Raw genomic sequence first — 23,725 nt, 5'->3', positions numbered from 1 at the left:
GCGGTCAGACCAAGGGCAGCCCAAGGACCACGCTTCCTTCACCTCTGCTGCCACACAGGACATTCCACTGGGACAGATGGAATTTACACTCTGAAAAACTACTACCTTCCACTGGCACATTTCCCAGTGGAAGCTGGGGGTGTCCGTTGCTTCTTCTCGCTGACCCTGCAGACCTCCATTGGAGGGATCCCCCTTGGTGGAGCATGTGCTGTGCAGGGCAGGTGGCCCCCGTTCTGGCCCAGGACCAGCCTCTGCTTCTGTGTGACTGTGAGAAGGTCCCTGCTATGCTGAGGCTCTGTTTCATCTGATGCAAAACAGGAGATCATCTTGCTCTCCCCTCCCCCTCCCCAGGGTGGAGATTAAGGCTCGGGGAGCGGAGACCTGCGCTGGGGAGGGTCAGGTGAGACAGAAAGATGGCACAGGGAAAAGGACAGGTTGAGCAGACCACCCGGTGGCACTGTTCAGGAGACGATGGTGATGTCCCTCTGGGTGCCAGGCTCTTTGAGAGAGGCCCTGTGTCCTGGGATGTATCTGGGTCGAGGCTGGGTCTGACAGTGTAGCCACAAAATGGGCTTTTTCAGGCTGGCTCAGTGGGGGCTTGGGGAGGGGACCTGCTAAGACAGGGGCTGGGACTGGCCTGGGCATTGTGAGGCCTTCCCCTTGCCAGGGCCGGACCCCCCAGTTCCTGGTGCAGCTCCAGGAGCCACGGCTCTGCCACTCACTGCCCTCCTTCCCCACCCTAGGTTCTGGGGACCGCCCTGGACGTTCCTTGTTTGGCAGTGGACGACGCCCTTCGCTGGGTCACCTGTGGGCTTCCGGGACAGTCAGGCGGCAGAGCAGCTTTTCACAGAGTGTGAGAATGGGCAAAGAGGACATGGTTTCCGTCGTCAAGTGGGCTCGGGGAGCCCTGCAAACTCTGAGCTCTACACTGTTCAGTCCCTCAGCATGCCCAGCCCCGGGCTCAAGGTCCTGAGCAGACCCGCAGTGAAGGAATCTGCCCAGCGCTGTTTAAGCCCTTCCCCAGACTGATTCGATCCCAGAATCCATTTGCTCCTGCAGCACCCGCGAAACAGGCTCTGAGAAGTGCCTCACGGCGCATGAGGCTGGGAGTCGGGAGAACTGGATTCTGCTCTCGTGGCGCACGTGTGCCACGTGGCTGTGGACATCCGTGTCCTCACTCGTGTGAACAAGATGGACTCTGCAGTGCTCTGGTTGCCACGTCCAGGACCGAGACACCTGGCCCACCCAGGCCCGGCCACATGGCCAGGGACGCGGCCCCCAGCTGCCCCCATGCTGCAACAGGTCTCTGGGGACAGTGGCCCTCCAGGTCCATCCTCCCCTCCCCAGGGAACCTACCGCTCACAGGATACAGTCACGGGACCTCTGTGTGCTTTCATGCAGGGAATGGGGGCTGGCCCCTCAGGGCAAACACTGCGGGGAAGAACTTCCTGCCTGACAGGTGGGACTGGGTGTTGTTGAAGGGAAGGTGGATGGACCGGAGGATCCTTTCAGGGAGCTGGAAAGGCAGAGACCAGACAGCCAAACGAGGGTGAGTCCTCAAGGTTTATTATAGAAGCCTATAAAAGAGCCACATTGAGTATTTCCAAAATCACAAAATGCACAACTTTTTTTAATATGCAACATGGAATATTATATACAGATTAAAACCACGACAGCAAAAACACTCACACGGCACCAGTTTCATATCAAAACACACAAGTGCTTTTTCAATATTAAAACAACTGTGATAAAAACATATTAACATTTTGAACCATGTTTACAATAGAGGAAAAACTTCATATTTTACTAAATAACAAATATTTAACAGCAAAAACTTTATACTAAATATCTATTTTGAATTATAACAAAAATAGTACTTATAATAGTTTATAAAGACAGACACAAAATTATAACATTTATGAAAAAACAAGTTTTGTGTATAAAATTATATTATAGCGATCTGGGCAGGGTCAGGATGGTGACCAGAACACAAATGCCAACGCCCAACATTGAAAGTGCTTCAATCTGCAAGCCCATGGCGGGAAGAGTTTTGTGGGGTTTTGTCTTTTTCATGTCAAGTTACAATAGTAGGAATGGTTAAGTGAGAACACATCACCCATCTGATGCTACCTCTATAAAACCTACATGCTAGCACACAGACACGGATGGATGTAAAGAGGAGACATGGGTGAGTCTCAACATTGGAACCCTCCTGTCAGCCAGTCAAGAGCTTTCTTCAGTTCCCTTCTTATTGCCTTTGAGACCCAGCGGGGCAAATGATCCTTCTTCCCTCCCTCACAGGGATCCCCACGGCCTTGCCTTCTCTGCCCCTCCCAGGCTGGTCACCCAAACCAAAGGCCACTGAGGTCTCCCGCAGCCTTCCAGCTCCCTGCCCCTCGCCGGGGCCAGGCCTGGCAGGCTTCCTGTCTGGAGCTGCACTTACTGCAATCCTCGATATTTAGTCAAAGACATTTGGTTCAGGGCAAGCTGGGTCAGCTGAGAGGAGCGTGAACCTTCCAGGCACCGGGCTTTTTTGTAGGTAACAGATTCTGGTGCACCATGCAGCTGTTTTCAAGCTTTGATGAGCCTTTGCACATTTTTGCCTGTTTTTCAGAATGGGGCGGTGGGGTGGGGGAGATTGAGAGATATTACTCATTTTATTAATGTCAACTTTTGCCAATAACGTCTGTGCCGCACTTGCCTTTTAACAGTGAAAAGGTAGGAACCAAATGAAAGACTTGAGAATGGGGGTGGCAGAACAGTCCGCAGGCACGAGCCATTCCTGTAAAGCCCGCCACGAGGCAGGTGTGCATGGGGGCGGGCGCCGGGGGCTGCCGCCTGCCCACTGAACACCACTGGGGGCGCCACTGAGCTGCTCACACGGGCCACTGCTACGGAGAGGCAACCGGGGAATCCACGTCCCACATTCTTCTTCTGTGTGTTTTTGATTTTCTCCTAAAGCGGATTCGCCTCTTTTATAACATCAAAAGCCAACAGAGAAACACGAAAAGCAAAGAAAAACTTGAAAACAGACACAATCACTTAGAGACTCACCAAAGGCCCCAAACCTTCCCCGGGAGGCATCCCTAATTGCCAACACTCAAGATGCCAGCGGCAGGAGCTGCTCTTCTTTCATCCCCTGACCAGCCGGTTTTCAGCCAAATCACTTCTGACGAATCACACGTACCCTCCTCAGCTCTCGCTGCAGCGCCCTCCTCAGCTGCCTCAAGACCAAGCAGAGGGCCTGAGTCGGCTCTGAGGAAGGGCTGCGTCTGCACTCACCTCCCCTTGCTTTCACCTGGTCCCCGCACCCCTGAGCTGGGCTAAGCAGACAGTGGCATAGAGGGGGGAGGGACTTCAAGGACACCTTTCCAAGGGCAAAGGGCAAAGGGTGAGGGTTGAGGGAGGGACGACGGAGGCCCTGGCTCCCCGTCAGAAGAAAGAACCCGTATCCTTCCCTATACTCACTAGGCAGAGTGGGGGGCAGTGGGGTGAAGAGTGACCGAGTGGGACACGGCAGCGGCCTTCAAATCCCCGGTGATCAAGGTTTCTGACAGAGCGAGGAGGGAGGCGGTGGGCCGTTTCCCCATCCCCACCAGGGGACAAAGGCAGAGGTGCTGGATTTCACCTCGGGAGTGAGGCTCTGAGGTTGAACCCACAGAAGGTCTGGCGCCTGGGGGAGCTGCTCGACCCTAGGCCGGCGGGGGGCGGGGGGGGGTGGCTGGGTCACTTGCAGAAGTCCTGCCGGGGACAGCTGGGATGGAGGCCAGGGGACGGAGGAGATACTTGTTCCAGTCCCAGTGACACCAAGATTCGGTTATATTAGTGAATAAATATGGGGGTGGGGGGAAGGCCATCCATGAGCCGAGGGCCTTGGGTGTATGTGTAACAGGGAGCAGGGCGGGCTCCAGGCCGCCTGGCAGAAAGGTGCGGGTGTCAGTGCACGTGCCCAGGGCCACCAGGGAGGATGCTGGGAGGACAGGGCCTGGGGCTCCTTTGCCCTAAGGTCAGAAGAGAGAAAAAGTAGCAGCAATAGGTAATTTCAAACGTCCAAAACGGCAAGGGGTGGGCCTCCAGGCTGGTTACAGCCTGGCTCCGCCCTGCCAAGGGGGACTGGTGTTCTATTACCCAGGATGCTGTTCCCCGCGGGCACTGGTGGCCACACCGGGAGGGGCACTCGTCCCATCTGAGCCGAGGCAGGAGGGGAGGGGGTGCTGAAGAGAGGGCCAGAGGGGGCACCTCTTTTCCTCCCTCCCCCCACGTCAACCACCTGACCTCACACGAAAAGAGTCCGAAAGAAAAGGGAGGGGAGAGACCAGTTCAGAACATCACAAGCACAGGCTGCAGCACAGCCGACATCTAACACTGTGATGGGCATGCGGGGCGGGGGGCCAGGCCCTTTCCCGGGGGAGCTAAGCTGTTGGGGACTGGAGAGACCAGAGAGAAGCAGGGGCCAGGGGGAGCGCCCAACCCCGGAGAGCCCTTTTGACTTGGGGCAGGTTTGCCAGGGAGGGGAAGAGGGGCGGGCAAGGCCTGGGGGGCCCTTCCTCTTCCCCGGGCTCCAGCCCCCTCCCACACACAGGTTTCTACCCTTCCATCGCCTCCCGCCCCGAGGCCTGGCGCCCTAGACCGTGGCGCTCAGCATGGCCTCCGTCTCTGGCAGGATCTTGTTCTGGTTGGAGTCCAGGCCAAAGAACTTGACACTGAGGCCATCCACAGGGTGCAGGACGGGGACCAAGGTGATGCGGGGGAAGGTCCGGGTGGCCAGCTCGAAGCGGCTCGTGCTGGCTAGCTCCACCGCCAGCACCTTCAGGAACAGCTTGGCCAGGTGCTTGCCCAGGCAGGTCCGGACACCGCCACCGAAAGGGAGGTAATGGAAGCGGCCATCCTTGTCCTCGCTCCGCGCCTGACCGAAGCGATCAGGGTCGAAGACGTTCACGTCCTTGAACACGGGCGCCGTGTCATGTGTGTCCCGGATGCTGTACATGACACTCCAGCCTTTGGGGATCTGAAAACCCTGAAGGCAAGGCGGGGGCAGGGGTGGGATGCAGTGGTGAGAACCAGAGGAGGTCTGAGAGGACCCAGGACCTTCTGCCTGCCAGCCCCCACCCAGAGGTTCCTGGAGGCACCCCCACTGTGGTCCCCGGGGGCCTGGCCAGCCTCCCCTTTTGGCATGTCAGTCCATCTACTTATAGATGTCCCCATGCAGCTTCACAGCACACCCAGCTGGGCTGCATCTGACCCAGCATCTGGGGCAAGGTCCCTGCTGGGTCCCTCCCGCCAGCCTGAAAGCTCCCTGAAAGCGAGCACCGTCTCCCCATGAGGCTGAGGCACCCCACAGGGAGCTGGTCTTTCCCATCGGCCAACCCCCCACGCCACAGCCCACGGGCCCAGCCTCACGTCGAGCTCGAAGGTCTGCAGCACAGTGCGGTAGCCACCGGAGACGGGCGTGAACAGGCGCATGACCTCCTTGATGACGCAGTCCAGGTAGTGCAGCCCACTGAGCGTGCTGAGGCGCAGCGTGCCCTCGCAGGGGCAGCCGCCGCTGTGCAGGATGCCCTGGGCCCGCAGCTCCTCCCGCAGCTTCTCCAGCACGGCCGGATGCTTCAGCAGCTGCATGATGAGCGAGGTGCTGGCGCTGGCGGTGGTGGCGTAGGCGGCGAAGATGAGCTCCAGCGTCCCGTCCTGCAGAAGCAAAGAGGCACCGCTTGCAACCTGGGTTCGGCCTGGTGGCCCCAGCCTGGGGGCAGCCCCTCTCTGCCGGTGTCCCCCCAGGCCCCAGGGTTATCTAGCTGGGCCCTGCTGCTTCCTCTGAGCCTCACGTTGCTGAGCCATCTGGGCCACGATGGACAGAGGTCACGGGTCCAGTCCCCTGGCTGGGCAGAAGCACGAGCCTAAAAGTCCCTTGGGGAAGGGCTGCTTCTCACTCTCTGCCGAATTCCAGGGCCGGCCTCAGCAGCCCTAATGAGTGCAGTGAGCTCACAGCAGAAAGAGAGCAAATCCCAAGGAGCGGGCACTGTGCGGGCGAGGGGGGGTGAGGTGCAGGGTCTCAACCTGGGCCTCCAGACTGGCAGCCCCAGCTCCTTCCTCCCTCCGCAGGAGGACATCTGGTAGGTGGTCAGGAGAGTTGAGGGGTTGGGAAAGCAGTCTGGGGTCATACCCACGAGGACCTGGGATGGAACTGCAGTGAGAAGGCTGAGGGAAGGTGGTCCCCAGAAGACTTAGAGCCCCTCCAGGGTCCTCTGGGGAGCAGTGGCCCCACAGAAAGGCCCCACCAAGTTATCTTGTTCCAAGCCCTGCATTTTACAAATGCTGAGCCCAGAGAGGGGAGTGAAAGAACAGGTCCTTTACTTGCCATGCCACCACCTACAAGTCACAAAACTTCTTATGAAATGGGAAAGTCTTTGGGGCTCCTTCCTGGCTCATGAGGAAAAAAAAACTGGGGCTAGAATACAGAGAAGCAGAGACAGTAGGGACAGAGCAGTCGGCAGTGAAGTGTCCACAGGCACCCGGCAAGCACGTGAGTGGCAGAGTCTAGACGAGGATGGACTAATGCTCCCTCCTCGGGTGGAACATCCATCCTAAGAAAGGGCAGGAAGCCTTTCCTGGAGCCCAGTGTGGACAGTCTTGGGGCCAGCAGCCCAACTGGGCATCGCAAGTGCCAGGCAGGCCGGGAGAGTGTCAAGTGCCACCCACTTGAAAAGGCTGCTCTTCCCCAAGGGCTGAGGCTGCCCTCCTGCAAGTGGCTTCTCCTTCTGGGCCCGCATTCCCCTAGGTGACCTCCTAGGGCTACTGTGACCACGAAATGCACTGAAATAGTGAATACCGGGGTGGGGGGCTGGCTGGGGAGAGTGAGGGGGTCAATGATGCTGCGGACGCCGTGTCTGTTCAGGGTTACTAAGAACCAGTTTTCGGTATCTTTTCCAACATGGTAGATGGGACTGTGGGTGGGATGGAGACAGCGGGGCCCAGCTGCTGTGAGGACCACTCACCACCAGAACTGGGTGCAGAGCAAGCCATGGGGAGGGCAGGGGCGACCCCGTCCGTGTGGGTGCTCCCACCCTGAGCAGCCCCAGCACGGAGCGCTTGTGCTGCCTGAGGTGGGTGGGGAGGGGCGCCCCACCTTCAGTTCCTGCATGGTCATCTCCTCCCCGTGCTCCTTGCTGCTCTCGATGAGGATGTCCAGCGCATCTGAGTAGTCCTTGCCCTGCGTGCACTGCAGCTTCTCCCGGATCGCCTTTTCCAGGCCCTTCTGTAGGGTCTGTCGTGCCTGAATGCCCTGAGGCGGGGAGGAGGCCATCTGGTTACCCAAGGGGAAGGGCAGGGTCCCTGAGGGCCTCCTCCCAAGGCGGAGCAGGGCAGGGTGGGGACTCTTCTGAGAGTTCCCATCTAAGCAGCAGTGACCCTGGGTGAAGGCCCCCGCTGAAACCTCCCCTCTGTCTGTGTGACCAGTGACCATCTTAGCAGTCAGCTGCCCCTCCCTCAGGGTGGCCTCACGGATGCCCGTCTCCTCTCCTCCCAGGCCCTGGGTGCTCACCCGCCGGTAGCCACTAAAGGGCAAGTCGACAGGCAGGGAGAAGACGTTCTCCACAAACTGCTGGTAGACCTCGAAGAGGTGGCCGAGCTCCTCCTCGGGGATGCTGAAGCCCAGCAGCACTCGGATGGCCATGCGGAAGGTGAGCTTCTGCGCCTCCTGGTACACGTTGATGGCCTCGGGGTGGCTGCTCCAGGCGCGCAGTGTGTCCTGGATCACCAGCTGGATCTTGGGCAGGTAGCTCTCCAGGGCCTCGTGGCTGAAGATCTTGGAGAAGACCTGGAAGGCAGAGGGTCAGATGGACTCTGGCCGGCCCGCTCGGCCCAGCTGAAGCACCGTTCCCACGACCGTGATCAGGGGACACTCCAGGTCCTTACCCGGACCAAGCTCAAGCCTTGCCGTCTCCAGACACAGTCCCTCTGCCGGCTCCTCTACTCTGAACCCCCCTCCTACTGCCCACGTCGTGGAGCGGAGGCAGGGGAAGGACGGGATTAAAACCCAGTTCACAAAGTCGGGACATTCAACATCACTCACGGGGTGACCTGAGCTGGGCATTCCTTTCTGAAACCCCAGAAAATCATGTGCTCCGAATAATGGCAAAGCCCGGGGACTGGGCAGTCCAGCTGCCAACAGGTCTGCAGGCGATGTGGCCATACCAGAGTGGGGGGCAACACAAGAGGGCGCTGGGCAGGGCTGGAGGGGAGGCTGCCCCTCCACTGCAGGGGCCATTCCCGAATGCCCAGGCCACGGGGCAGACGTGCCCAGGAGGAACAGAACACAGGTGAATGGACTGGACAAGGAAGAGGTGGAAAGCAGTAAGTGGCTCTTTTCCTCCACTGATGGGAGAGCAAGAGAGTCCAAGGCTAGACTGCAAGCAGGACTTCCTGAGACCCAAGACTGCTCTCACTCCCTGGGAAGTACCTACTGGGCAGAGATCGTAGGGGGGTTGTTAACTGTGCCATCCAAATGTCTTCAGTGTGGCCGGGTCTGGAGGCACAGGGATGGGGGCAAGACTTCCCACCTCAAAAGATCAGAAAGCCAAACAGAAGGCCTTTTAATTTCCCGCATCTTCCCGGTCCATTTTAAGTAGCCAGTGAGTCCCTGTTTCCACCTCCCTTGCTTGCAGTCCTCCTGATTCCTGAGCAAGTTCCTCAGCCTCCCTGCCCCCTCCTCCCCCAGATGCCCCTGCGCATAGTTTCACGCTGCTGCCCGGGGTGTACAGCACAGGGTAAGATGTTAGTTTATTTACTGTTGGCCGGTGGGTCACACGGGCAACCAACAATGTCTAGCCCCGACCCCCAGAGTCCAGAGCAGAAGGGGGTGCCCCCACCGGGGCCAAGGGAAAGTTCACCGGGGAAGGCGAGGGTGGGGGGGCGGGCAGCGCAGAGGAAGGAGACAAGTACTCCTCTAGCCGCACCCCATCAACCCCACGCAAACCACACACACGCGCCCACCCTCCCCTCCTGCCCCCAAACACAACCACCGCACAAACTGTAAATGTGAGAATTTCCCCTGCAGTCAGCTCAAGGAGGAAAAGGTAACATTTTCCTGGCCTCAGCCCTGCATGGCTAATGGGAGGGCTGGTTTGCAGAAATAACAGTGCTGGCCCTTCAGTGGCCCAGCCAGGCGTTCACAATAGCACTTTCATTCCGAAATTCCCGGTGGGCAGAGGGAGGGAGAGAAGGAGGCCGGTGAGGGGCAGAAAAGCCAGCACTGTCTGGGGCTGCTCCTGCTGCTAAGGGACAGCTGAAATGTAGAAGGATGAGGGGAGGTGGCCAGGGGCAGCCCAGGCCTGGCCAGGTCACTCACACCTTGCTCAGCTGTGAGGGCCCGGGGAGTTTCCAGGGCCACCTCCCGCCAGGGTGCCCTCTGCCTCAGCCCCGCCCCCCTGGACCCTAGTGTCCTTAGGATGCCAGGTTCCACTCTTGGTCTAGGAGTTTTACGGGTAGGAGTGGGGCCCTGCCCCAGAGCCCATCACTGGCCTGCTAGGGGCCCTTATGAACAGCAAAGAGCCCACAGAAGGAGCAGTAAGTGCTCCGTGGGAGCCAAGCAGGCTCCTGAGGGATGCAGGATGGTAACTGTGGCTGCCAAGTGTTGGTGGGGAGGCTGGAGGTAGGGCAGGCAGGGGCAGGGGGGCCACGTCTGGCCAGAGCCAGCCAACCTAGGGCAGAGTCAAGGGCACTGCCCTGGAGGGAACGTAGCAGGGGCTGGCCAGGGCCCCCAGCACACAGGACACCTGGGCCCAAAGGTGGGCATGTGGAGGGGGAATCAAGCAGAGGCCCATGCCGACCAGGACCAGCCGAAGTCAAAGCCAGCCAGGCTCCCAAGATGCAGTGGGTGGTGGGAAAAGGCAGGCTGGGCACCCAGAAACCTGAGTTTTATTCCCAGATCATCCACCAGCTTACTGTGGGATCATGGCCACGTCACCTTGCGGCCTCATGGTTTCCTCATCTGTGAATTGGTAAGGTTGAACCAGGGGATCTCTGTGGTCCCTTTCAATGCACAGATCACACGAACACCAGTATCCGTGTGTCCCTAAGTAGACGCTCTCCCCTCAGAGAAACCCAGAATCCGGCACGGCATCCGTCACCTGGTGTAAGTGTCTGCCGGGCCCCCACTCACACACCTCGTATGGGCTACGGTGGCTCAGGAAGGGCCATCCCAGGGTTACCAAAGGGGGAGCTCTGAGGGACCCCACTGCACCCCGAGGAGTGGCCAGACAGGACCCAGGGACAAGCCTTGCCCCGTCTGTCCCAAAGGTTACATTCCCTGCGCCCTCTAGCGATGGCCAGCTGAATCGCTCCTTCTCCAGCCTTGGGGGCCACGGAGAGCAGGAAGGACCCAAGGGGACCTGGGACTGGGCAGAGTGACTCCAAAGGCAGGGGGTCCACACCTGACCTCTAGGTGGGAAGGGGCCCTGAGCAAGGTCAGGAGCTGAAATGACCGCAGGAAGCCTGCACCTGCAGGCCCCCCGGGGTGGGGCTTCTGAAAGAATTTCAGCCACGACCAGGGCTCTTATCTTGACCCAGAAAGGAGTCTAACTGGATGCTCTGGGGTCCCTTTCCTCCTGGCTGTCCCATGATTCTCCTCAGAGGCCCCCAGAGGTGGAGAAACTACCCAAATGAGAAGCCGAGCAAAGGCAGATTGCGGGCACTCCAGGTTCAAGGGGCTTTGCTCAGTGGTCACCAAATCCATGCTCCTGCCTCCCGCCCAGCTGTTCCACAGGCATCAGAGCCTCCCAGGCACCGGGAAACTCCAGGGCCTCATCCCTGGGACCGTGCCCAGGGTTAACAACGTGGGCACTTCCCAAAGCCAGGGCAGCCCAGAAACCACCGCCCACCACAAAGGCCAGGAGGAGGTGGAGGTGCTGCCCAGGGCACAGGAAGGCCTGGGCACGTGGGGGCGATCAGGGTCGGGACTTGGGCACAGGGGAAGGCACCGGCGGAGCAGCTCATCGTGAAGAGGGGAAGGGTTCCCAGAGGCCCCAGAGCCCACGGCCTGACCGCAGTTGCAGCAGGAGCCAGGGCTGCTTTGTTTCCCTCTGGGGCTTCCCTTGGAATTCCCACAAGTGAGCCAAGAATGCTGGACAAAGGTCACCGGGAACCAGCCTGGCTCGGGCAGAGCCCTGCACAGGGAGAAGCAGGTATGGACATCCCATGAGGGTTGGCACTTGGGAGAGCAGGGCGGAAGTGCACGGGAGACCTGGGAACTCCAGGCACATACCCCGAGCAGGACGGGCTCTGGCCTTGAAGGATGTGCTTGGAAGCCCTCCCCCAACCTCTATGGGTTTTCCCAACAATGCAGTTGGCTCAAGAGCCCACATCCTGGGTTCTCGCTCTCCCTGTAATAAAAGCTGAATCCATACCCAGGGTCGGGGGAACCACCAGGGGGCTCGTCAAGGCTCAAATTCCGTATAATTGTTCCTACAAATGTCTCCCCCACACCCCCAGGCCTCCCTCCCCACTCCTGCCTCTTAGCCAGCGCCCCTGGGAGGGGAGTCGCTCACTGGAGCCCCATGACCCTGCACGTGGACCCGCTCAGCCCGATAACCTCCCCTTCTCAACTGGCGGCTGTGGATGGATGGAGAGAAGGATGGGCAGCCTCAGAAGCAGGAAGAGCCAGAGAGGGGACCCACTCCCCGGTCCAGTGACTCAGACTGGGAGGAATGGAGGCAGCTGCCCGGGAGGGTGGGGGCCTAGGCAGGCCACCCCGCCAAGCCACCAGGGCCGCGGCCTGCGGAGTGGAAAGAATAACAGAGGGCGGGCAGCCACCGAGGCAGCTGTCCGAACAGCGCAGGGGTAAGGCCAAGGTGCGTACTTTATGCTCAAGTAGGGGGAGGACAAGAAGGGACGTCATCCCTCAGCTGCCTGGCATTTCCACTGGACCTCCACTCCACCCTGGCTGCCTCCCGAGCCAGTCCCCACTCAGCCCCTCTGACTGGGAGAGGCTGGCCAGATCCCCCAGCCTGGGTATGCCCCTTCTGGGTCCCCAGCATCTGTGGGCAGAGTATCTGTCCCCAACTCGAGTCCAGCTCTGACTGTCCACATTGTGGCTGAGGGGAGAGAGCAGCACTTGGCACATACCTGCCGGGCTCTGAGTTCTGTCCAGACCCTCCTATCCCTCCTCCAACCATAGAAAAAACCCCTGAGAAAGCTGAGGCCCAAAGAAGGAAGGGCTTTCCCAAGGTCACAGTCTGGGGCACAACTGGCCACACTCACCAGGGTCCCTGAACACCCTGCCTCCCACCAATCCAAACCCCGCTGAGCCACGCTCTACCAGTCCTGGGGGCTCTTGATGTATCTAAGAGCTAGAAGGGGACGCTCCTCTAGGGCCCAAATCTATTCTGAGGGTAAGGCCAGCTGTTTTGGCTACTCTGTCAGCCCCTGGAGGCACACCCGCCCTGCCCTTCAGCCCCAGGAACCTGGAACAGATACAACTGGCTTAGAGGGGTCAGGGCCAGAGCAGACCCCAGCCAAGCCTCCCCACTTCCCGCCAAGGCCACAACTGTCTCCCAAGGCTGGGAGAGCGAGCATCGCAGCATCACAGCCTTGGACCCCACCCTGCCCTGGGAAAAGGACGCGGAGGGGGGTGAAAGGGAGGGCCCACACCACTCACCCCTGCCTGACACAAGGGCACGCAGAGGGAGGAGCCCACTCCCAGGCGCCCTGGTGGCTGGCCGTGGGCACCCTCCCCCGCTGACCTTCAGAGACATCCGCTCCTGCCACCTGCCCCCTCAGCAGCCCCTGGTGCTACAGTAATTTTTGGTGAAGGACCTCCGCTGGCAGCACAAAGGCTCCGTGCCTCTGCCAGGGGGTGGGGACAGAGCTCCCAGTAGCAGGGCTGCCTGGCCACGCCACCGCCTTCCCATCCCACACAGGTGGAAACTTCTGCCCTGAGCTGAGCCTGGCAGACATGACTTTGAAGCCAGAGGCTGTGCAGTGGTTCAAAGGCCATCTGGAGCCAGTCTGAGCCGGCCTCCCCCAGGACCCCACGACCATAGGCCCTCTTGGCTCTGCCCTCCTGCTGAGGCACCTCCTGGCCTCTCCACCCCGACATAAACCCAAGCCTACAGAGGATGTCTGAGGCGAGTGCAGTAACCCTGAGCCTGAGCTCCTCCCCGAGCCAGGACGGGGCCCAAAGGCCAAGTCAGTGAGGATCGGTGGGTGGGCAGGTCAGGCTTCTTCATTCCTATCCCCAAAACGTCTGGAGCTGTTCCCCCACCTCAGCCACGGGCACAGAAGTCCCTGAAGTCAGGGGTCAGGGGAGGAGGGGCAAGAAGACCACTCCTAGGGTCTCTCCAGTCCAGAGTTCCAAAGCCAAGTTCATCCTTGGGATGCACTCCAAGTTCTCTGACAGAATCTGAAGGCCACTGCCTGAAATGCCCTGCAGATGCTGGCCCTTTGGTGCACAGAGGCCCAGCCCTATCTCCAGAGGAAAAGAGGAAATGTCTGATCCTGGTGTGTGGGGTTGGGCACTGGACGCTTCCAGAACTACCCATGACAACCACCCCCTTCTCTGGTAAGCCTCCCGCCCCATCTTCCCTATCAGACTCCATCCACGCTTCCAGGGCAATTCCCAGCTTCTTTGCATACAAAGAGAGATGCAGTCCCTCCCCCATGAACCAGAGACCTCCTGGCCCCAGGTAGGGAAGGGGTAACAAAGGACGAGGGACAGAATCTGAGGTCGCAGCTACAGGGACACAGGCCTGGCTTCCAGAGAGGATTCTGTTAGATTGGGCAAGGTATTCTGGACGTTCTCCCTGGCAACCCTACCCCTCCCTCTTGGCCCTAGACCACCAGGGCAGCCTGGGCAAACACCTGGAGTGCAGTGATGGCTGTGAGGAACCCCTTTCCCAGCACACCTGGTCAGACCTCCAGAGAAGGGGTGGGGTAGCAGCCCCAGTGGAAATAGTGATGGTCCTAGCTCCCCGCCAGCAGGGCCTCAGTACACCTGGCCCCCACTTCCTGCGAGTACATCCTAACCAGGCTGGGCCTGGCCCAGCAGCCCGCTCTCCAGCCAGGTCCCTGCTTGCAGCGTGGGCTGGCTAAGACAGTGTGAGTGGCACAGGGCAGTCCCCACCCTGGCCAAGTTGGGTGCACTGGGCATTGGGTCCAGCAGACTGGCCATTCTCTCCAGGACCAACCTGTGTGCCTCTGAGTACTCTCTTCTCATCCCTCCAGCTAGATTCTACTTCTTAAGGGCAAGGACGAAGTTTCCAGCTTCTATGCTTGTATCTAATCTAAGGCCTGCTACTTAACTCAGTAAACTTAAGTTTATGGAACATCGATTAGAGATTTGGCGGGGGAAGGATGTTTTCATCTGCCCATTTAACACAGGACCCACACACATGCCACATAGCGAGCACGCAACTAGCACACAGAAACCCTGCTTTGGGTTCCCAAGCCTCTGTCAGGATGAGCTGGTTTCTGGCTGCTCCCTTATCCGCAAGGTGCTAGAGGGCAAGGGTGCCTGAAAGAGAGAGACTACCTATGCCTCATCTGTGGTCCTCCTTTCTGGCCCCACCCAGGTCCCACCCCCTCACCCTGTCCCTCACTCCAGCTTCCTCCCCGGTGTATTCCTCCAGCAGCATTCATCTGCACCCCCCTCCTTCCTCCCAAATGGACGATGTAAGCCAAAACCTTGGAGCTTTCCAGGAGGGCCCTCCCCACCTGGAGGCCCAAAGCCAAGTCAGGCAGAGGGTGCAGGGAATGGCAGGGCAACAGCCTCTCCCCAAAGCCCTCTGCACCCCCAGGGTCTCACACTCAGGTCCTGACCAAGCCTTCTTCCCGCCAGCACTCCCTCCCCGCCTCCACCCTGACCCTCAGCTTCTGGCAGCCCAGGTGGGCAGGGCTGAGGAGGGCTCTCCTCGGTGGCTTAGAAACAACTCTTCCCATGGAGGCCCGTGTTACAGGCCCTGCCCTGCCTTTGCTTCCTTTCCCGACCTGGTTCAAGTCCCTCAATCTCTCCAAGCCTCGGGCTCCTCTTCTGTGAGAAAGGGACAGTAATTGCTTTCTTGTCAAAGTCTTTAGAAAGGTAAAATGAGGAAGCAGCCACATTCTTTGGAGCTGGGTTTCTGAGGCTCAGGCTCTCTCCTAACTCTTTGAAATACGCTTTTGGTGGAGTCACAAAGACGAAGAAAAAAAGGAGTGTTCGGCATATTTGATGAGCCCCCATTCTTGAGCCTACGGGCCCCCTCCCAGCCACTCCCAAGAACCCTCCCATCTGCCCCCGGGCTCTGTTAGCTGCTTCCTGCTCTAGTGAAGCAGATGGGAAGACCACTTCAAGAGCCCCTTTCCCAGCCCCTGAAATACGTGCTTTAGCGGGGGGGCGGGGTGGTGTACGTGCTGACCTGTCCCCTCTGATTTTTCCTCCTTTTATCTGTTACGGAGAACTACTCTTCGCAGGCAGTTCGGAAGACGACAGATTCTACAGGATGAACTCCTCTGTTCACACACACACGTCCGGAGGAGGGGTCTGCCCCACCATGGCCCTCTCCTGTCTCCCAGGCTCTGCCACTTTTCCCGGAGATCAGAGGCTGCCTCTCCCTTTCCTTTAGGTTTCAAACCGGGTGAGTCCTCTGACCCAATGGAAAAAGTGAAGGGAGGGGAGGTCGTGCAGCGCTGCCCCTCCCCACCCCCGCACCCCAGTCGCGGCCGCTTTAAGCCGGCGGGCCGGCGCCCCGCCCGCCGGCGGCTCAGCTTTCGGGTTACTGCAGTTCAAACAGCACGTGCCGCCCGCGCTCTGAGCCGCAGCGGCGGCGCTGCCCTGGGAGGGGGCGGGGAGGCTTGCCCCTTGCGCGCTGGCTCGCCTCCTCCGCGCCTCTTCCAGGCGCTCGGGAAATCCACAGGATAAACACCCACTTTCTCTTCCTCTTTATGGGAGGGGGTAGGTGCGCTTTGATCCCCCGCCGCGCCTCGGCTCGCCGAAGTTCTCCCACCCCTCGCCCTTCCCCCTCTGTCCAGACCGGTGCGCGCAGTGGCCCAAATTTCACCTCATCCCTCCCAGGCAAGGCCCAGCAACCGCTGCCCACAAGGTGCCCCCAGCCCCCGCGCCTGCCCGCGTCGCCCTTAAGCAACCTGTGGCCGGGAAGCTAGGTGTGATTTTAGAACGATCCGTTAACAGTCCTCGGAATTCCAGGGGACGAAAAGGAGGAGCGCTGGCCACCGTCCGCCCTCTCTTTTTTCCAGGTTTGTGGAACACGACGATGACAGGCGTTGGACGCCCCTGTCGCCGCATGTTCAAGTTGTCCAAACCAACCCCCAATTAGCCACCCGTTGGGCCTGGTAGTGCGCACGGCTTGGTGGCTTACCAAGAGGGCAGACCCGCAAGAGGCCTGTACAGGCCCTGGATCTGGGATCGCAGCCGTCTAGGCAGGGAGCTTCGGGATCCTCCCACATGGTGTGCAAATGGGGGCGCGGACTCTGGTAGGGACGTCCCCGAGTCTCCGAGAACGCCTTACCCCGAGGGAGGTGCACGAGAGAAGAGGATCAGAGCACGGTTGCGGGGCTCTTGGCCTAGAGTTCTTACCTTGCGCTTGTTGCGGTGGATATCGCCGATGGAGTTGGCCACCGTGTTCGGGCCCAGCAGCATGCGTGTGCTACGTGGCCACTCGGTGCTCACGAGGTGGTGCTCGCCCATGAGGATCTTGCGTACATTCTCCGCGCCCGTCACGCGGATCAGCGGCCGCCCGAGCAAGTGCGTCTTGAACACGTTGCCATACTTCTCCCTCCGCGACGACTGGAAGCCAGAACCCTGCCACGCAAAAACTTTCTCAGGGCCCACATCTCCAGATGGGACACCTGGGAGGCCCAGCCTCTAGGGCCCGCGGGGGAGGGGCGGAGGATCCCACCGGGGGCACCAGTCCCCTACCCCCCCACACACACACGCATGCACGCACGTAGGTTTTATTTTTCACAGCATGCATAAGAACTGGGGCCTAGAGGATAATCAATAAAGGAAGGGGGCGAGAGGCCCAGGGCAACCCCCCGGGAGGTGGTTTTTTAGTAATGACTTGCGGGAGGGAAAAGATATCCTAGACTGCGGGACCAGAAGCTAGAACCTCCGCCTCCCCCTTCCCCCGCCTCGCGCTCGGGAGACTCTCGGAATAAATATTTCCAGGCTCCCGGCCACGGGCTGGCGAGACCCCGCGGGGTGGCCGCAGGCCAAAGATTATTTATAGCGGCGAGCGGTCGGTGCCCGGAGGCAATCACTACAGATGGGGGTTGGGGTTTCCTCCGTTCGCTGGTGTGGGCCACGAAGGGACACGGCGGCCCTCTGAGGGCTCCGCAGGGTAGAGTCATGGGCCGGGAGCCGCGATTTTCCTAATGCAACATGCCCTGGAAATAAGTGAGGAGGACTTTCGTCGTCGCCCTGGAGTTTGGGACGCGAGAGCAGAGGAAGGCGCTTCCCGAGGGGCGGGGTAGGGCTGGGCGGGGCCGCCGTCTCAGGTAACCGGATCCCCGGTGGCGGCAGCGCGAGCAGAGCGGAGCCAGGCCCCGGCCCGGGCCCGGCACTCGGAGGAGCTGGCTGTGTCGGCCCCACGCGGGTACCGGAAACAGAGGGGACCTCCGAAGGGCGGGAGCAGGGGCGTCCCGCTCACCTTTGACGAAGTAGCTCGCCACCCCACCCTGCATTAACCCTTCTCCGGCCAGGGCAACAGCCGGTGAGAAGGGGAGGGGCGCCACCTGTCAGGCCGTCCCGCCTGCCCGCCTGCAGACGTGCGGATGCCGGCTCCAGACCTGTGGGGTCATGCACTCCCCGAAGGGACACTCCGCTTCCTCTTTTCCCGGGTTGGTCCCCCTCCTCACTTTCCCTTCTTCCACGGTAAAGCATTCGCCAGTTAGATGTGTACACACCCCAGCCCTGCCGAAAAGTGACTCTGCAGAACCCGGAGCCCTAATCACTTTTCCACGTGTGCCTCCGGCCCGGGCGCGCGACAGGGAGCGAGCTCGGAGCGTCCGCGCCTCCAGGAGGGGGCCTGGGTCGCGGGGAACACCGCCCCACTCCCAGGTTGGCGGGTCGGGGAGAACTCCCGCCACCCTGCCGCGGTTCTAGACGGCGTCTACCCCTTTAAGAGAAATCAAGGCGAGGGTGGAGGTGCGACAAAAGGGGGCAGAGAGCGGGGTTCCCTTCCTCGGTCTGCTGTACCGGTCTCTCTCACTACGTCTGACTCTCCTCTCCTGCATTTCCTCTGTTTTTCTTTTCTTTCGACACAAAAGTTGGGTTGTGAATTTTCCGAGGTCGCCGCCGCCTTTCTCCCGCGGCACCCCCTCCCCCGCCTCTGATCTGCCTAACTATAATTAAAGTGCGTTTTTTGTGGCATTAATAAAGAGTTATTTGTCCGCCGTTTCCACGGTCTTCACAAAGAGGACTTTCATAGGGGCGGCCGCTCGAGCCGCGAGTCCAATTTATACAAAAATGTTGTATTTTTAGCCCTGGGCTCTGTTTAGATGGCGCACGGTGGAAACGGAGAGCCCTTGGAGGTCCCCCCGTAAAATCTGATAAATGACTCCGAAAAAATAAAGCTGGGATTCAGAGGGCTCCCATTAACCCCTTCAGTGCTTCTCTACACGCATCTCCCATTTCCTTCTCACCTCAGAGTCAAGGGCCCCGGGGGCGAACGGATTGGGTGGCGTAGGCCTGCTTCCCCCTCCCCATCTTACGTGCGGGTCGGACGCGGAGCCCCAGAGGCCCTTGTGGGATTCGGAGAAACGGTCAGGGGACGTTGGTGGCGGGGGTGGGGTGGGGGCGGTGAGGAAGGGGGGGCGGTGACAGACCGCGAATTCTGCAAATTGGCTCTAATACGGCAGGGGCCGACGCCCCTGTGAATATATTTTATTTCCTAAATTCTCGGCCAAAAGCCTAGACCACCGCTGCAGTTAACCCTTTAAGTGTGTTGGCACGGGAGAGGCTCTGGGGATTTCTTTACGGCAGCGGGGCGGGGGGAGGTCCCATTGGTTGAAGTGAACCCCACCTTGTTGCACGAACAGGCCCCCAAAGAGATGGGCTGATACCGGGACTTGGGAAAACCGCAGGGCAGAGGAACCTCGCGTGCCCCTCCCGCCCCAGCTCTGCTGTCAATTGGCGCGGGGCGGGGCTCCGCAGGGTGTATGTGTGTGTGCACGCGGATTACACGCGTCTGTTAATTTCAAGCCAAGCTTTCGTACTTCTAAACTCACAGGTCTCTGCGTTCACCTCCCGCCTCCGCTTTCCCGGGCCGAGGCTGTCTGCTTCAGTACAGCCTACCTTCTGCTAACTCCTAACAGCATCTGCCGGACAAACACGCGTGCACACGCCCACACAACACACCTTCCGCGGTTAACCCAGAGGACCCCCCCCTCCCCAAAGAAAAACCTGCTGTGTATCGTATTGCAAAAGCGATTATCTAGCACTTGAGGATGTTAATTCCAGGTTAATCTCCCCATTACCTACCTGGGTCCGGTCCCCGACGCACCCACCCCCATTATCACCAGCAGTGCGGGTTGTGTGGCGTCTCACAACAGACACAAACGCACTCTATGGGTCTCACACACACCTCTCCCAAGTTACTCTCCCCTGCTAAACTGTCCCCACCCAGTAAGTAAATAGACCCTTTTCTCCGAAAGCCGAGAAACCTCGGGTCTCAGGCTTCTCATTTTCCTTGGGTTACCTCCTTCCTCCCCCACCACAAAACACACACACTTTCTCAGACCGTAGAACGGGGCTATAGTACCTGGCGTGGCCGGTGACGCGGCGGGAACACAGCCCGGGTCTTAAAGGGGCAATCCTGGCTGCCACTGGCCCACTCTTTCTTTCCCTGACTCAGTTTTCGGGTCCCAGTGACACCGCCAAAGCCCGGGAAGTCGACGGTGACTGGGGCCTGGAGCGCGAAGGGGAGGCGAAAGCGGCTCACGACTGGATGCCCCCTCCGGCTCGCGCTGCGCGGGGAGCCCCCAGGACGCTCGATGCACCCCTGCTGAGTCGCTCGCGACTGGAAAAAGTCGGTCTTGGGAGCCCTCTCGGATTCGGGAACCTCTCTTACCAGCCCCTTGAACCTGCGCGCCCGGCGCCAGCGGGCTCGGAACCACTCCGCAGGCGGGCAGGGGAAGCCCGGGCGGCTCAGGCAGAGAGGAGGGAAGGGGCGGGGCGGGGACCCGTGCCTTCAGGCTCCCGGCGCCCCCTGGCCGGCCCGCGGCTCCATCCGCCTGGTGCTCGCCGCTAGCGGACCCTGGAGAGCAACGGAGCTAGAGCGCCCTTACCTGTAGCAGCCAGTGGCCGGTCTCTCCGATGAGCGGGAAGCCCATGGAGCCCTTAGGGATGGGCAGCTTGCAGCTTTTGTCGCGGGTGGCAGCCCAGCGCAGCTGCCACAGCTGCTGCGACACGGCCAGCAGCAGCGTCACCGACACCAGGCACGCGGCGAGGGTGGCCAGCGCCGACACCAGCTCCAAGCCTTCAAAGAGCATGTTGGCGGCCGCTCGGGGGATTGGCTGTGCTGGCCGCGGCGGGGGAGGGGAGGGCCAGACGAGAAGGGACGGGAGCGGCGGGGGAGGGGAGGCTGCCGCCGGGGGTCCTGGCACCTCCGGCCGAAACAGAAAAGGAGCAAGGAGCCAAGGGAAGGGAAGTGGAGGCTGCGAAGGGAGCGGAGACAGTGGGGGGAAATCGCCTAAAAGAACAGAGAGAGAGGAGACACGAGGCGACTCGGAGTGTAACTTTGTTTGTTTGTTTGTTTGTTTGTTCCCTTATAGCGGACTTAGGGGCTGCTGGAGGGGTGATGAGACGAAGCCGTGAATCAAGCTGGTGGATTAGCTCTCCCCGCAACCATCACACTCGGAAAACTTTGGAAAACTTTGTCCAGCGGGAGCCTCTCTCGTAAGCCCCTTCCCCTGCTCGGGGCGGGGTGGGGGGAGAGGTGGGGACAGAGAACTAGCGGAGAGAAAGTGCGATCGATTTGTCAAAAGTTTTCCCCTCAAATTCCTAGGTTAAAAAAAAAAGGAAAAAATCCTGAATCCCCAAATTCCAACGAACCCAGAAACTTTGGGTGCGAGAGGGAAGGCTCCCCGGCTGAGGCGAGTGGAGAGGCCGAGCTCAGCGCCCCTGGGCTGCCCTGGGCGGCGCGCCGGAGCCCCAGAGCCGCCGCTGCACCCCCGAGGCGGGCGCGGCGGGCGAGGCGGCGCGGCGGGCGCGGGTGCGGAGCCGGCGGACCGCGGCCCGGACGGGACGCAGCCGGCGACAGAGCCCCGGGCGGGCGCTGGGGCGGCGGCGGCGGCGGCGGCTGGCGGGAGGGGTGAGGCGGGGTGGGGTTGGGGGAGGAGGTGAAAACCCGAGCTGGGCTATTGTATCAATTAAGAAAAGGCAGTCCGTCCCGGGACGCAGTCTCTCGGCTCAGGAGTTGCTGCTGGGAGAAGAAAGGGGGGGGGGGTGGGGGGAGAAAGGAAGGCAAAAGGAATGAAAGAAGGGAAAAAGCAGGAGGCAGGATTTCAGGGCTGATGGTTTTAAAAGCTTCTCTCAATGTGAATTTGTGCCTCTGAGAGCCAGGCGATGCGTGTGTTTATATAGAGCCGGGAGGCTGCGCCGTGGGCGCTCCGCCAGCACCCCCCACTCCCACCCCCACCCCCACCTCCGCCGCGCTCTCGAAGCCGGAGGCGTGGTGAGAGGCCGGCGGCCGGAGCGTGTGAGCGCCCGCCGGCCTCCAGCCCCGCCCAGGCCGCCCGCAGCCCGCAGCCCGCCGCCCGCCCCGGACCCACTTGTAGCCGCCGCAGGATCAAACTCAGTTCACCTCTCGCCTCCTCTTCCTTCTCGCCGGCGTCTCGCTGAGCCCGGCACCTACAGACGGACGAGATGAGACAGACACACACATACACACACACACACACACACACACACACACACATACACACACACACACACACACACACACGGTGTGCGCTCGCACGGTGCCCGCTTGGCTGCTAGGCTACTTCCCTCCCTCTTTTCCTGCCTGTCGGGCCCCGGCCCCCTTCCCGCATCCCAGGCAGTCCCGCGTGGGCCGCCGCCCCAGCAGCTGAGGTCTCAGGCGGACTGCCCCTCGACTGAGAGGCGCCAAAGGCCCCTAAACCTGTGCTTAGGGTCTCCAGCTCCTATCCCGCGGGACCCCGCTGGCTCCTATCTCCCGGAACCCCTCAATCCTCTCATTTGCCACTCCCAATCTCTCCTAGCCGGGGGGTCCTCCATCCCAGATCTGGACATCCTCAAACCTCGGAGGCCAGGGTCCCTTCCCTCCCCCCCCCCATACGTCTCTTACCCTACAGGACCCCGAAGTTCCCCCTCTCCCCGTGCGCGTCCCGGGCAGCTGACGCCGCAGCCTTCCTTTCGGACACCTCGAGACCCCCTAATTTGTAGTCCCCTCCACCACCCCCCCCCCCGCTGCGTCGGAGGAACCCCGATGCTGGTCCGGTGAATGTCCTGAGAAGAGGACAAATGCTGCGGCCCCGGCACCCGGAGGCAGGAGGTGTCGGGTACAAATGTTCATTGATAAATTAGCAAATAAACACGCCAGGTGAGCGCGGCCACCTTCTCCCAGCCGGCCGCTGAGGGCCCAGCGCGCGTGCCTGTGCGAGGTGTGCGTGTGGCCCGGGGCCGCAACTGTGTGCGCGCGCGAGTGTGTCCCCGGGTCGGCCCGACGTCTATGGAGCTGTGTGGCGTGTCTGCGGGTTTGTGTGTTCTCTCTGGTGCTGTATGTGTGTCTGTGCGTCGTGCATCCGTCTGTCATCTGGGCTCTCCTCCTGCGTGTCTGTGATACATGGAGCTATGCGTGCCAACCCCGACACGGTCTAGCTGGTGCCTGGCTCGCCCTCTCCCGCGCGTCCTGTTTTCCCCCAGCCCCCTTTTCTCCGTCGTTCACTCTTGCACTCCCAGAACAGAAGACCTAACCTTCAGTTAGGATGGCGTGTGTGTAAACGAAATTAGATTCCCCTTTTAACACCTCCCTGCATCCAATACGAGTTCTATTTTGGAGTTCACCAGAAGAGAACGTGTATGTGTCTAAGGGGCGAGCATCTGTGCTGTCCCTCCCCGTGTGAGCCCTTCCGAGGTTGATGTGGCGGGCGGAGATTTAAAAGCTCTCTTGCTTCTAGCGCTGGGTCATCTCGGCTCTCACTCTCTGCCCTGGAACCCCACCTGGTGGACAGTCGTAGCACTACAGATCCAGGGGGAGGCAATTCCTGCTCCCCCCCTTCCCTCTGTCTCCATTCACAGGGAAGATCAGCCCTAAAGGGCCTGCTTGCAGGCTCCTAAGTGGCTCCACTCCTGCTTCGGTGCCCTCAGACTTCCACCTCAGGCGGCTTGGGGCCCAGACCCTCACAAAGTCACTGTCAGGACCACCGTGACCCCAGAAATAGAGAGCTGGGGCACATCCTCACAACAGGGAGGTTTCACAGGACAATCAACTCTGGATTGGGTACCCAGGAGCCCCGAGACCAAAACCACACCGTTCCCTTTGCTGGGGGTGGTGGGTGAAAGTGGGCAGGAGTGGGGCTGGGGGAGATGGTTGAGGCTTTGCTGTTTTGAAGAGCCCTAAGAATATAGCCTGACCCCCAGACGCAGCACTCCTCCGGGATGGCAGAATAGGCAAGGTGGCCCTGGGGAACCCATGTGTGGAGACATCAACCTCTGAATGGATGGACACACAGCCTTATAGAGATGCAAACAGATGCACAGGCAAATACTGAGAGAGCC

The 23,725-nt window shown here is 60.3% G+C and overlaps 1 protein-coding gene across 2 annotated transcripts; it reads right to left on the bottom strand.

The window, feature by feature from the left end:
* Positions 1-1,550: 1,550 nt before the first annotated feature.
* Positions 1,551-21,900, bottom strand: LOC101286392 (cytochrome P450 26B1). 2 transcript variants are annotated; one of them, XM_004277067.4, is made up of 7 exons: positions 21,757-21,900; positions 20,272-20,675; positions 16,562-16,786; positions 7,538-7,813; positions 7,124-7,279; positions 5,401-5,685; positions 1,551-5,017 (listed from the first exon to the last, which is right to left on the bottom strand). In XM_004277067.4, the coding sequence occupies exons 2-7, from the start codon at positions 20,473-20,475 to the stop codon at positions 4,625-4,627; spliced, it is 1,539 nt and encodes a 512-aa protein (XP_004277115.1). In that variant the 5' UTR covers positions 20,476-20,675; positions 21,757-21,900; the 3' UTR covers positions 1,551-4,624. The 2 variants fall into 2 exon arrangements, with proteins under 2 accessions (XP_004277115.1, XP_049552106.1); XM_049696149.1 differs by lacking the exons at positions 20,272-20,675; positions 21,757-21,900 and adding an exon at positions 19,746-20,132.
* Between the last annotated feature and the right edge of the window lie 1,825 nt (positions 21,901-23,725).

The sequence above is a fragment of the Orcinus orca genome, chromosome 13 (assembly GCF_937001465.1).
Source record: "Orcinus orca chromosome 13, mOrcOrc1.1, whole genome shotgun sequence".
Lineage (NCBI taxonomy): Eukaryota > Metazoa > Chordata > Mammalia > Artiodactyla > Delphinidae > Orcinus > Orcinus orca.
Note: the sequence above shows the minus strand (reverse complement) of the source record. Positions and strands in the feature narration are given on the sequence as shown.

Excerpts from the sequence above, each read along its gene's own strand:
- LOC101286392 (XM_004277067.4), bottom strand. The coding sequence starts at position 20,475 with ATGCTCTTTGAAGGCTTGGAGCTGGTGTCGGCGCTGGCCACCCTCGCC. Across the intron at positions 7,280-7,537 it reads CCTTTAGTGGCTACCGGCGG|GGCATTCAGGCACGACAGAC; the intron begins GTGAGCACCCAG and ends TCCCCGCCTCAG. Across the intron at positions 5,686-7,123 it reads TGACCATGCAGGAACTGAAG|GACGGGACGCTGGAGCTCAT; the intron begins GTGGGGCGCCCC and ends TTGCTTCTGCAG.